General features: G+C 38.3%; 4 gene segments (V, D, J or C); all 4 read left to right on the top strand.

Moving 5' to 3' along the window:
• The first annotated feature begins 5,670 nt into the window (after positions 1-5,670).
• Positions 5,671-6,275, top strand: LOC115012117 (Ig heavy chain V region 6.96-like). The segment is given in 2 exon segments: positions 5,671-5,803; positions 5,890-6,275. Coding segments are annotated over 2 exon segments (363 nt in total).
• Positions 6,276-7,650: 1,375 nt separating this feature from the next.
• Positions 7,651-8,625, top strand: LOC115012129 (Ig heavy chain V region 5A-like). The segment is given in 2 exon segments: positions 7,651-7,767; positions 7,861-8,625. Coding segments are annotated over 2 exon segments (345 nt in total).
• A 1,849-nt stretch (positions 8,626-10,474) lies between these two features.
• Positions 10,475-11,091, top strand: LOC115011799 (immunoglobulin heavy variable 3-48-like). The segment is given in 2 exon segments: positions 10,475-10,589; positions 10,676-11,091. Coding segments are annotated over 2 exon segments (465 nt in total).
• Positions 11,092-13,156: 2,065 nt separating this feature from the next.
• LOC115011798 (immunoglobulin heavy variable 3-74-like) lies at positions 13,157-13,608 on the top strand. The segment is given in 2 exon segments: positions 13,157-13,216; positions 13,304-13,608. Coding segments are annotated over 2 exon segments (348 nt in total).
• Positions 13,609-13,818: the final 210 nt, after the last annotated feature.

The following is a 13,818-nucleotide window of genomic DNA, read 5'->3' as shown; positions in this document are numbered from 1 at the left end:
AGCCTGGAGAGACTCTCAGTCTCTCCTGCCGGGGATCTGGCTTCACATTTAGCTGCTGTGTTATGAACTGGATCAGACAACCTGCAGGCAAAGCACTGGAATGGATAGGGAGCGGCTACACTTCTGCGAGTAGAAATACTTATGCCGGCAGTGTGCAAGGACGTGTAGAAATAAGTAGAGATGATAGCAACAGCTTGGTGCACCTGAGACTGTCCAACTTAAAGCCAGAGGACTCTGCTGTGTATTACTGTGCGAAACACACACTGGTTAAAGGAAGCACAGAGGCTTTACAAAAACCTCAAACTATTTATATTCACAAGAACCTTCAGGTGGCAGCAGAAGACGAGAAGTCAGATGACAGTAAAGAAAGTATGACAGTGTCTCTAAACACACACTATGAAAGCAACAGCTGTTAGTGACGTCCTGTTCTGTAGGGTTACATTTAACATGTGCTTTTCCACAACAATAATGGATGATAATGTTCCCATTATTGATTTTTAACAGCAGGTAATGAGAATATATGTGGACATTTATGAATGTTATATCCAATATATGGTTAACAATGGCTGCTTAGAGGATGAATGTTGACACCTGACTTGGGTATAAATAAACGTTACGGCTGAATAACTTAAATGACTTCATCATTTTAAAAATCATGATTATAATCGTAGTATTAAAGAATGGTATAAATCATATTGTATCAGGACTTGCTGTGTTTCTCTTTGAGGAGGAGTCTATGCAAAACTCTGACCTCTTCCATCTCTACATATGTGTTGCAGAGTGACGGACAGACACTAAATCTGTGACGTACACACTGTAGACTGGACAGAGACAACTGGCTTCTACAATGTTCACACCTGATTATTTGGTGGTTTTTCTCATCCTGTCGATTAACTCTGCAGGTAAGAACAATAAATTTTTCGACAAACCTCCTGGTACAATGACAATTTGGCTGAATTACAGTAACTGATGAGCTGTTTAAATGTCTGCAGGTACTGTTCAGCACCAGATTGATTACAAAAACCTTCTGATCACATATAAAGCCCTCAACAACCTCGCCCCCACCGATCTCTCAAACCTCCTCCAGGAATACACCCCCTCCCGCTCCCTGCGCTCATCCTCAGCCGGACTCCTGACTGTCCCCATTTCCCGCCTCAGCACCATGGGAGCCAGGGATTTTAGCTGCACCGCGCCCAGGCTCTGGAATTCTCTGCCTCCACACATCAAACAGTCTGACTCCATTACGACTTTCAAATCCCACCTCAAAACCCACCTGTTTAAACCGGCCTACTCACTGTAAAACACAATCAACTTGTTATCACAGATCCTCCTTTCACTCCGTCACTCCACACTCTTGTCTTGCCTGTTTTATCTATGCTTATATTTATTTATGTCGATTTGACTCATTTATTTTCCGTCTTTGTTTTAGCTGTTTTAACTTTTAAATGCACTGTAAGATGACCTTGTGTGTCCTGAAAGGCGCCTCTAAATAAAATGTATTATTATTATTATTATTATTAATATTATTATTTAAAAGTTACCCATTACAAGTTGAAATTATATGTTCACACATTTTCCTGTTTCAGAATTAAACCTTAATAAAAACATTTCCTGTTTTTCTGTGTTCACCATCGGCACTTGAGTGTATCCCAGCATGAATTGGGTGAAAGCCAAGGAAACAGGCAACACGCACAGGGCTTCAGTAACAAATACATCTCTATATGTTTGATTGTCACAAGTGAGGAACTTTTATTGAATGTTGAAAGTAGCTACCGTTCCTGTTTAGAACCTCTAGAGGGCAGACAAGAGCTTTAACACGTATAGGACTGCTGCTGTTAACTATCTGCTGGGCAGATGAAGAGTTTCACTGATCTGTATTCAACATGTTTCTTAATTTGATACCAATTAAATGAATGTTGAATTCCTTTTTATATTTGAACAGCTGTTGATGGTCAGAATCTGAACCAGTGATTAAAAGGTCTGGAGAATCTCACAGATTGACCTGTACAACATCTGGATTCACATTCAGCAGCGACGAGTAATTACACAAGAAGATTACACCGAACACTTTGTGAGACAACAGAAATATTTCTAAACAGAGATAAGAAAGTGGAAATCATGTTACTAAATAGGCATCTTGCTTATTCAAGAACAAAGCTTCATTAAAACGCCTCCTCAGATGAATAATAAACAGCATTTGTGTATTTAAACAGTTCTGCTATTTGTCCAACCAGAGATTCACAAGTCTTTTTACTTCTTTAGTTTGCAGCAATTCATTTTTTTTGCATATCGTCAAACAGGTTTCAGTTCCTAAGTAGTTAACTTCCTCTCAAGCCTCCAAGTTTCTCTGTGGCTACAAACTGTCACAATTTGAATACTGAAACCTTCAAAAGTATTTATTTTCATATTTATTTATATTATCTTGCTTTCACTTCACTCGTGTTTGTAGTAAAAAAATAAAGAAACTAACAAAAACATATAAATTCTTAAACAATGAATCTTAGAATTATAATCAAATCAAATTTATTTGTATAGCCCAATATCACAAATTATACATTTGTCTCAGTGTGCTTTACAGACTGTACAGGTTATGACACCCTCTGTCCTTAGACCCTCGCATCGCACAAGGAAAAACTTCCTAAAAGAAACCCCATAATTAAAAATGGGGAAAAATGGGGAAAAATGGAAGAAACCTCAGGGAGAGCAACTGAGGAGGGATCCCTCTCCCAGGACGGACAGACGTGCAATAGATGTCGTATGTACAGGATAAACAACATAGTACAAATACAACATTTGACAGAAATTATGTTTTGTTGAAAAAAAAAGAGAAAGTTTGCATGAATCCAGGAAAATGTCAAAAAGGCTTCCGGGGTCCAGCAGGACCAGGGCAGCAGGCGCAGCCACGATTCCTGATCCTGACGTAAACTTTATCAGTGGCAACCTGCCACATGAGAGACAGACACTCCGGGGATGATGCCCCGGATGATGAGTTAGTAACATACATTTACATAAATGTATACAGATAGAGAGGGAGAAGAAGAGAGGGAGGGGAGGAGAGAGGGAGGGGAGGAGAGAGGAAGAGAAGGAAGAGAGCAGGGAGGTGTCCCCCGGCAGTCTAACCCTATAGCAGCATAACTAGGGGCTGATCCAGGGCAAACCTGAGCCAGCCCTAACTATAAGCTTTATCAAAAAGGAAAATCTTTAGCCCACTCTTAAATGTGGAGAGTGTGTCTGCCTCCCGAACACAAACTGGAACCTGGTTCCACTGGAGAGGAGCTTGATAGCTGAAGGCTCTGGCTCCCATTGTACTCTTAGAGACTCTAGGAACCACAAGTAACCCTGCAGTCTGGGAGCGTAATGCTCTAGTTGGTTTATAAGGTACTATGAGATCTTTAAGATATGCTGGAGCCTGACCATTAATTGCTTTGTAAGTCAGGAGAAGGATTTTGAATTCTATTCTGTATTTTACCGGGAGCCAGTGCAGAGCCGCTAATACAGGAGTGATATGATCCCGTTTCCTTGTTCTTGTCAATACACGTGCCGCTGCATTTTGGATCAACTGAAGAGTCTTAAGCAACTTTTTGGGACAACCTGATAACAATGAGTTGCAGTAATCCAGCCTTGAAGTAACAAATGCATGGACTAGTTTTTCTCCATCATTTTGAGACAGGATGTGTCTTATTTTTGCAATGTTACGTAGATGAAAGAAGGCAGTCCTTGAGATTTGTTTTATGTGGGAGTTCAGACGTATCTTTTGACGATTTGTTTTATTTCTGAATTAAACTGTTTTAAATGTTAACACTCACAAAAAATAAATAAACAGAAATTAATCCATTATGCAACTTATTTAAATCATGTTTTCAAAGAAATAATCAGCTCCATCCTTTCGCTGAAATAGAATAATAAAAATAAAATAATTTACTCAGCAGTTCTTTGTAGTCATGCAGGTACAGATGTCATAAATCTCTATTTGCTGCTTGTTAAAATGATGTTTTATTGTGTGTTCTGCTGTGTTCATGGCCTTGAATGTGACTTTATAAGCAGAATGGGAAGTAGGAGGAGCTTACTGTAAACATAATTCCCACAGGGATCCAGTTTACTTCATATTTAAGATTCAAGCATTTGAAACATCAGCACAGTGTGAACATGGCTTACAGAAAGCTAACACCGTTGGTGGTTGCTCTGTTTGTTTCGTCGGGTGCTGAAGGTCAGACCATAACAGAGTCTGAACCTGCAGTTAGAAAACCTGGAGAATCCCACAGACTCACCTGCACAACATCTGGATTCTCATTAAGCAGCTACCCTATGAACTGGATCAGACAGGCTCCTGGAAAAACACTGGAGTGGATATCTTTAATACACACATCTAGTTCTCCTATCTATTACTCCCAGTCAGTCCAGGGTAGATTCACCATCTCCAGAGACGACTGAGAACATTAAATATAGTCTTTAGTACATTTATTGCAATGCTGATATAAAGTGTTTTCATTATCCACCATTAAAATGTCCACAAATATAACATACATCTCAAGGACATTAAGATCAAATGCTCGACTAACACTCATCAAATGGATCTAAATAAATACATAAATAAAACAATTTACAGCAAAAATAGAAATACATGATTTGAATTTACTGTCATTAATAAACTATTCAAATATACATTTCAGGTATGTTGTTTTGTTTTGAAATGAATATTTAATATGAAATCAGGACTTTGACAAAGACCCAGTGCAACACTAATCAAAGAGGACATTGAAAAAGATCCAGATGTTAATTACACAACAGATGTTTTTGCAATAATAAATCCTAATAAAATGAATAAGTTGATTCCAGACTCCGAACTGAAGCACAACAGCTGATCTTAAGACACTTAGGTGTTTGTATTCTGTAATTATATTAGTAATATGAACATGTTCCAAAATGGACCTTAAATATGACGGCAGTGAGAGCAGAATGACAATGGCACTAATGCCACTCATGCCACTAATGCCACTCATGCCACTAATGCCACTCATGCCACTAATGCCACTAATGCCACTCATGCCACTCATGCCACTAATGCCACTACTAAAACTAAAAAGACAACAGCAGATGATTTTGTGGTTTTTGACTTCCAGCTTGTGTTTGAGTCTCAGTTTTATTAAGACTGTGTAATGTTGTAATGTGTTTGTCTTTCTCTGTGTTATACGGATTGTGAAGAATAAAACATGAATTTTACAATATTGTTAGAAATAATAATAATATTATCTTACAGTATTTTGTGTTTGTGTTGTGTTTTGTAGTTAGATCAAAATGACGTAAAGTTCACCAGATGTCATTTCTCGGGCCTCTGTGTGCTCCCACTACATAGTTTACATATCTTAACATATTAATGTGGAAGACACATAACAATGTCACCATGTGACCTCGGTAATATCAGTAATAATAATATGAGGAGAAAAAAGAAACAAAATCAAAGTTATAAGAGATGCAATGAGAAGATTCTTTAAAGAAAGAAACATGCAAGAAAATATGGTCAGTAAAGAGAAAGCCATAATATATAAATAAGATTTAAGGAGAGACTGAGAAGACGACATTGTTCAATCTCTCCTCTGAATTCCACAAGTGATGGAGAAATAAAGCAAAGTTAGCAGGTGTGATCTGGGTCACTCCTTCTTGTGAGGAGGAGTCAATGCAAAACTCAGAGATCTTCCACCTCTACTTATGTGACTGCAGAGAGGAGGACAGAGAACAGTGGACACACAGTTCAACATGATGGACTACAGGACAGGACTGCTGCTTCTAACTTTCTGCTGGGCAGGTGAAGACTTTCACTGATGATGATTTGACATATTTTCATTTGTGCTACCAATGTAACGTGTGACACGCATATTTTTATTTTAACAGGTGTTGATGGTCAGACTCTGACAGAATCTGAACCAGCAGTTAAAAGGCCTGGAGAATCTCACAGATTAACATGTACAACATCTGGATTCACATTTAGTGACTACTATATGGCCTGGATCAGACAGGCTCCTGGAAAAGGACTGGAGTGGATCTCTGCTATCAGTAGTGGTGGTGGCACCACTTACTACTCTCAGTCAGTTCAGGGCCGGTTTACCATCTCCAGAGACAACAGCAGACAGCAGCTGTATCTGCAGATGAGCAGTCTGAAGACTGAAGATTCTGCTGTTTATTATTGTGCTCGAGACTCACAGTGACTGGAGCTGGTTGAGCAGCTGCACAAAATCCTGCAGTAAACATCTTTTGGGCTGGGAGAGCCCAAGCATGAATTTTCTTTGTTGTTTTATTTATATTATATTTAAAATATATATTTTATATCTTATAACTTTTTAGATGTTTACATTACAAACATATCTTAGATAATAAATTACCCTTTGTTCCTGCACTATACAAAGTCCTGAAAACTGTTCCTGAGAAATATTATTACTAAAGTTTAAAAACAAAAAACACAATAAAGATCACTTGTTCATAAAAGCGTCAAAGACAGCAGAACAATATGGCTGCTGAAATGAAACCTCCACAAATACTATACATTTCCACACAATTAAGAGACAATATTGTCCGTGGATGAAGTGCAATTTAAGAGGGTCATAATATGAGAGTGAAGAACAATGTTTCAGTTTGTTTTCTAGAATCACTAGAGGGCAGTCAGTGTCGAGTGTCTCTCTCCTCTGTTGCTACAAGTAGACACTCATCTGTGTTCTCATTGATCTTTACTGACCGACACTTGAACCCTTGAAAGAGATTCATATTGTTCTATAATTCAATCAATGGGTAAATAACACATGTTCACTCTCTCATCATGTACTGAAGTTTCATTCAAATCATTTCTGGGAGGAGCCAGCAGTGATCTACAAAGTGGAGTGATGACAGCATTTACCTTTATTGTTTACAAACAGCGTGAATGACCTTAAATCATACTGTTTATGGAGATAAATACTTTATATATAACGTTTTTGTTCATTTTTAAGATAGAAAAATAATATAATAATCAAAGAATGACTATTGTGTTTTAACTGCAGAGAAATGTTTAGAAAAGATGTGGAGAGAATAAAGTTTTCTGTATGTGAATACAAAGAAAATGTATCTACATCTCTCCATGGGCGGAAATAAAACTGTGTCTTTATTAGTTACAATATTTAATGTTTTTGTCACATGTCTATTGTCTTTGGCTATGATAAAAATAGTGTTACAGAAAAAATAATACAAATATTCTATATTTGATTAAGGCTGCTTTTTTTATGAAGATAAACTGTGTTGACTAAAACTAAAAGTAGTTTATGAAAGCATAAACTATAAGTTTTATAAATATGTCTTCAAACACTGAAACCATTAAAAGTATCTTATTATTACTTACATTTTCATCCCACATGATACTGGCTGCAGTAATTAATACAGTAACACGCAAATAAATGAATGAATAAATGCAGTAATTCATTAATATGTCACTTCAATACTTTAAGGCATTAATAGTTAAAATATTGAAAACAAAGTTTGAAGTTCTTTAATTTCTGTAAATGTAGAGACATTTTCTAAACATTACAATTAGGTGTGTAATAGAATTAAAATGTCAAATGAGCACAATCTTCCATTTGCTCCCGTTAGACCCACATTGATGCTTCATGTTTGATTCTATGCAAAGTCAGTGACCTTCCTTGTTCCTCAGCTATAAAAACATCACACCAGGCTGTCAGTGGAGTTCACAGCACATCACTTTCAACATGTTCTCTGTAGCTCTGCTGCTGCTGTTGGCAGCTGGATGTGAGTCTCTCTGCATTCGTCAAAAGCTTTTCTTTTACTGTATAACTTGATCGTTTGTGACAAAACATTTTATTTCCTTTATTTTTTAAACAGGTGTGAAGTGTGAACAGTTGACACAGCCGGCCTCTGTGACTGTGCAGCCAGGTCAACGTCTGACCATCAGCTGTCAGGTCTCTTATGCTCTGAGCAGCTACTACACAGCTTGGATCAGACAGCCTGCAGGGAAAGGACTGGAGTGGATTGGAATGAAACACACTGGAGCTTCATACTACAAAGATTCACTGAAGAACAAGTTCAGTATCGACTTGGACACTTCCAGCAAGACAGTGACTCTAAACGGACAGAATGTGCAGCCTGAAGACTCTGCTGTGTATTACTGTGCCAGAGACACACAGTGACACACACCATCAGTAGAGCTGAACAAAAACCCCTCAGTGCCTGAACACTTGTAACATGAAGCCACCAGAGGAGGAGCCCTCAGACCACTAATGACTCCAACACCAGCTCACTGTAACTTCAGAGTTTTTAATGGAAGGACTGTTTCCCTGTTTACTGTAACAATCACTGATATATAATTATATGTATGTATAACCTTTCACCCTTTGAAGGGATGGAATACACTCAGCAAACATCCTGGTTTTTAAAAGCCAGTGATATATGTAGAGTAGAAACGAACCCTCAAAAAGTTATTTTTAGGTAAGAAGAAATACATCTGAATGGTAAAGGCATTAGTAACTGAATCAGTGGTGTTCATGAGTCAAACTACAGAACAGTTTGTTTTCATTTACAATCTAAAGTGTGTTTGTCAGAGATTCAAGTTACACCTTCTCTTTGTGTGAATAAAGAACCACAGCTGAACTTTTCATCTTGATTTTAAATGATTTAAATAAACCTGTCAGCTGATTTAATAATCAATCAGTATGTAAATTGGCTTCCTTGTTGTTAATGTTGCTCATGTGAACATTAATACACACCGCACTCTGACGAGTTGATGGAAAATAATGTTTGCAGAGTTCATTGATTGTATAGAGACAATATTTGTATACTGATTACAGAGGAAGAGTTGAGTATTTTAATGTTTCTATCATTTAATTTCAATTCCACGACAGCCAACATCAATATAGAATTATATCTATATTATACATTATATATTTTATATATTTTTTTCTTTTGTTTTTTATAGTAATGTGATCTTAATGACATCTGGGATGTCTCAACACCTGTAAAAGCACATTAATGAATCCACATTAGATTTCTATGTATTTCACAGTAATACACAGTATCATGGATTAATTCCGTCCTCCAGGCCAGTGAGGAGGACTGGATCCCTTCCACTAATATTTTCTTTAACTTATTTAAACTGTTGCAAATCTAGTCTAACTCAGTCTTTTTAACGTAATCCTTAGTCAGGAAAAAATAAGATCTCTGTCAGAGAAAAGAACATCACTGGAGAAGTTTAAAGTCAGATACAACAGAGTTTAATCTCATGTACAAGTACACAAATCAACTCTGAGAACATCCCTGGAGATGCACTGACCCCTGGACTGTTTCAGCCCCCCTCTTTTACCTAATTTCACATACAAAACCAAAGTTGAGGCTAAAAGGTTGCATATTGTGTGCCGAGTCCAGAACTCTTGCTGGTAAATCAACCTGATATAGTCTGGCCTACGCCCTTTGACTCATCACCTGGAATGTGCCTGTCCTGTCCTTTAAACGTGTGTCTCTGGGTCTTTTCTCTAGTTGAAGTTAGTCCTGTCTTTTTAGCAGGCGCCTGGCCTTCTTATCTCATCCTCAATATACTAAGGGTCTCATAAATCTACTTTCTTTATGAGCTTGAATTGGGAGACTCACTCTTCATTCTCATCCTCCCTAATGCTATTATTCAGACCTTCTCCCAGATGTTTACAGAGGCTGTATTCTCACACTTATATTGATTAGAATTGAATATTACACATTTATATATATTTAAAATACAAACCACATACTTAGTAAATCCTACTACAATTATGTACTAATAAAACCTATTACAGAACACACTCTTATTACACCCCATAATAAAACACATACGAATAAAATCTGCCACAACAACAGATAGTTCCTACTAATATCAAAGCATGATTTTATCTTATATTACCCGTCATATTCAAAAGTACAAACCATAAATGACACAAAATGAGACTTGACATGACTTGAAAAGAGAAACAAGCTGAACAACATTTGATCAGACAGCAGGCTTGGCTGGATGAAATGTGCACAATCCAAATGATATCAAAACATTGGTTGATGGTATAACGTGGTGAAACGATGATAAAGCAAGTTTCAGAAATGCTAGTAGATATTGGTGATCAGAATAAAACTGTAGATTATTTATATTATAGTGAATGTTGTCATGGTCTGCACATTATGATCAAAGAGACTAATGAGAAACACTTGATCCCAAGATGAATTATGATTTAACACTTTGAATACATGTTGTATGTTAATGTGTCAAACGTCTGAACTAAGATGATCATTTGAGTATTATTAGAATAAATGTGGTTGTGGTGTTAATACTTAGAGATAATCTACACACATTTAAAAACACCAGACAAACATCAAAACAGCTGACTTTGAAGGTTGATCTTTAGACATTACTTCCCCATTTGTATGAACTATTTCCAGACCTGTTGTATCCTTCCAATGAGGAGGAGTCGATGCAAATCTCAGAGATCTTCCACCTCTACTTATGTGACTGCAGAGAGGAGGACAGAGAACAGTGGACACACAGTTCAACATGATGGACTACAGGACAGGACTGCTGCTTCTAACTTTCTGCTGGGCAGGTGAAGACTTTCACTGATGATGATTTGACATATTTTAATTTGTGCTACCAATGTAACGTGTGACACGTATATTTTTATTTTGACAGGTGTTGATGGTCAGACTCTGACAGAATCTGAACCAGCAGTTAAAAGGCCTGGAGACGCTCACAGATTAACATGTACAACATCTGGATTCACATTAAGCAGCTACCATATGAACTGGATCAGACAGGCTCCTGGAAAAGGACTGGAGTGGATTGCTTTTATACACACAGGCAGTTCTTCTATCTATTACTCCCAGTCAGTCCAGGGTAGATTCACCATCTCCAGAGACGACTCCAGCAGTAAAGTCTATCTGCAGATGAACAGTCTGAAGACCGAGGACACAGCAGTGTATTACTGTGCCAGAAGCACACAAGTGAGAGACAGTGACAGGAGACTCATACAAAAACTACTTCCTGTATTTAACACCACCACTGAGAACATTAACTTGTCTCAGTTTCTCATTTCTTTGATATACTGATTGTTCCTAAAATGTTTTTAACTGAATTTAACATCAACTCTTTTTTTATTTTTTTTATTTATGAAATACTTGGAAATAGCAATAATCCTGCTCTCGTCATTACTGTGCTGGTATAGAACAAGGAAGAATTACATTTTCATTATAAATTGTTGTAGTGTTTAATACAATGATGAAAACCAGCTCTGAGAAACATCATTATCAACAAACAACAATCATCATTTATCACATTAGTTAAAAAAGACGTCTTACTTTAACAATCACTTCCTCACAAAACAGCTAAGGACAGAAAAAACATCTGCTGAAATCTTTGCCCAGGCATTGATAAAATAAATACTACATTGTTACGGCCACGGCCTTATTTATCTGCAGGGATTACTTTGTGGATGCATGCACCTTGTTTTCCCTATTTAAGTATGCAGATTTGGATGTGTGACCACCGCCCCTTGATTGGCTGCGGCGACACCTCCTCCTCCCACCTTGATGACGACTGAGTGGTGATTGGTGTGCACCTGTTCCAGCTCTCCAATCCGGGGTCACGGGAAAGACCGGTGGACTACAAGTGCCAAGCCAGCTCGACAGTCCGGGCTGCTGGTGTTGTCAGCCAGATGCCTCGTACTTGTGTGGATACTAGTTTCCGTGTATCGTATATTGTTGTCTGAAATTCTGTGTACTGTATCCTAGTTGTCGAAACTAGGTTTATCTTTGAAGTTAACTGATTAGAAGTTTGCAGCATTTTCTGTTAGACGTTAGGGTGCCCCGGCGCTGTTTTGTTGTGGTCTTTTGTTATTAAGTTTTCACCCCGAGCTTTGTTTTAGAAATGTTTAGGTTGGGGGTTATTTTTGGGGGTTATTTTTGTTATTTATAAGAGCCCTCCTTTTGTTCTATTTGTGGTGTCGTTAAAAGCAATTGGTTGCCAAATATCCATATTCTATTAATAAATATACTTTATTTACCATCAACATCTGGTTATATGATACTCCCTTTTCCCTTGCCGAGCCGGGTCTTAACATGCATGTACACATTTAGGCTACATTAATGTTCCCATTATAAAAACACTATAAAGCAGTTAGTGTCATGTTTCTCCCTCCTCAACACATCACACAACATTTTATGAGCTGGATCAGCTGTGACTTCAGCTTCATGTGTTCATTTATGTAGTTCACCATCTAAACAGCTGGCAGACTGCAGGAGCTTCTGTTTATTGTTGTGTCTGTGAGACATTGAAATGAAAGCTGAATGAATAAATGATACTGCAAATAAGACAAACTTCCTATTAGGTCTCGGCCTGTTCGTTAGATGTTTTGTGTTGTGTTTGTACTTCGATGTCAAGAGTTCCAGCATTAGTCCCGTCTTCCTGTTTCCCAAGCGTTTGATTCCCCGGCTTCCGCGACCTTGTTTCCGTGACTCGATTCTGCCCTTGCCTGATCCTTGTCTGCTGTGCTGTTACGCTGAGTATCTGCCCGTGTACCAAACCTGTTTCTGTGACCCGACTCTGCTCCTGGATTACCCCTTGATACTTTGTATGTTCAAATGTCTATGTGTGTACCATAGCAACTGCAAAGTTTTCAGTAAAGATCATTTCCATTCAACACTTATCTGCCTCTGTGTCGTGCAATTGAGTCCCACCTCCCTTCTGTCTTGATCGTACCGTTACACTTCCACTTCTCAGAGGAAAAACTGTCTTTCTTTCTGACAAATTCTTGTCTTCGCAGTAATCCACCTCACTGAGGTGACTGAACACTTTTTAAATAAACGTGTATGAGACTCACAGAGCAGCTTGTTCTGTACACACACCATACATTCTTAATCTCGCTCCTAAATGTAAACAAGTGAAAAACTGTTCAAACACTCAAAAAAGGGAGAAACAACATGTCTCTCTCTCTCGCTCTCTCTCGCTCTCTCTCTCTCTGTCTCTTTCCAGCACTCTTCCTTTTCCGATAAATATTCTTTATGTATCAACACTGTATCTCTGAAATTTCAAAAATGCAAATTCACACACTGATGGACAATCCCCACCCATTCTGCATGCTGAATATATATCCTTCATAACAGCCTTTGTAGTTGTTCAGACAAGTTCCCACCATGACAGCTGTACAAAGTGTCGTCTTCTTGGCTCTCATTTCAGGTGAGTGAAGTCGGTGTCCAGCGGAGGAGAAAAGGAGCTTTGGAAGTCTGCTGGCTCCCCGTCATCTAAACTCTGTGTCTCTTTCAGCTGCTCAGAGCCAGTCCCTCACCTCCTCAGAGCCAGTGGTCAGCAGAGCTGGAGAACCAGTCTCTCTGTCCTGTAAGGTGGAAGGACTTTCTCTGGCTTGGCTGCACTGGATTCGTCAGAAACCAGGGAAAGGGCTGGAATGGATCGGACGCATTGATAGTGGAACAGGCACAATATTTGCCCAAAGTCTCCAAGGCCAGTTTACCATCACCAAAGACTCTTCCAAACATCTTGTGTACTTAGAGGTGAGGAGTCTGAAACAAGAAGACTCTGCAGTTTATTATTGTGCACGAGAGCCACAGTGACACACAAGACTACAAAGCTGTACAAAAACGGATCAACACTGATCTCTGTACAAGAAGCACTGAAGCATGTCAGCGCTGTGAAAACACACTTCCCATTGAATGACGGCCAACTAACAATGAAAGATATTTCATGTTTAAAAACATGTTTGTATTGAGACAGGTTATCATGACTCACAGCAATGCAATAACAGCAAAGACAGCAAATAAGCC

This window comes from Cottoperca gobio, chromosome 8 (genome assembly GCF_900634415.1).
Source record: "Cottoperca gobio chromosome 8, fCotGob3.1, whole genome shotgun sequence".
Classification (NCBI taxonomy): Eukaryota; Metazoa; Chordata; class Actinopteri; order Perciformes; family Bovichtidae; genus Cottoperca; species Cottoperca gobio.
This window is presented reverse-complemented; position numbering and strand designations above follow the sequence as displayed.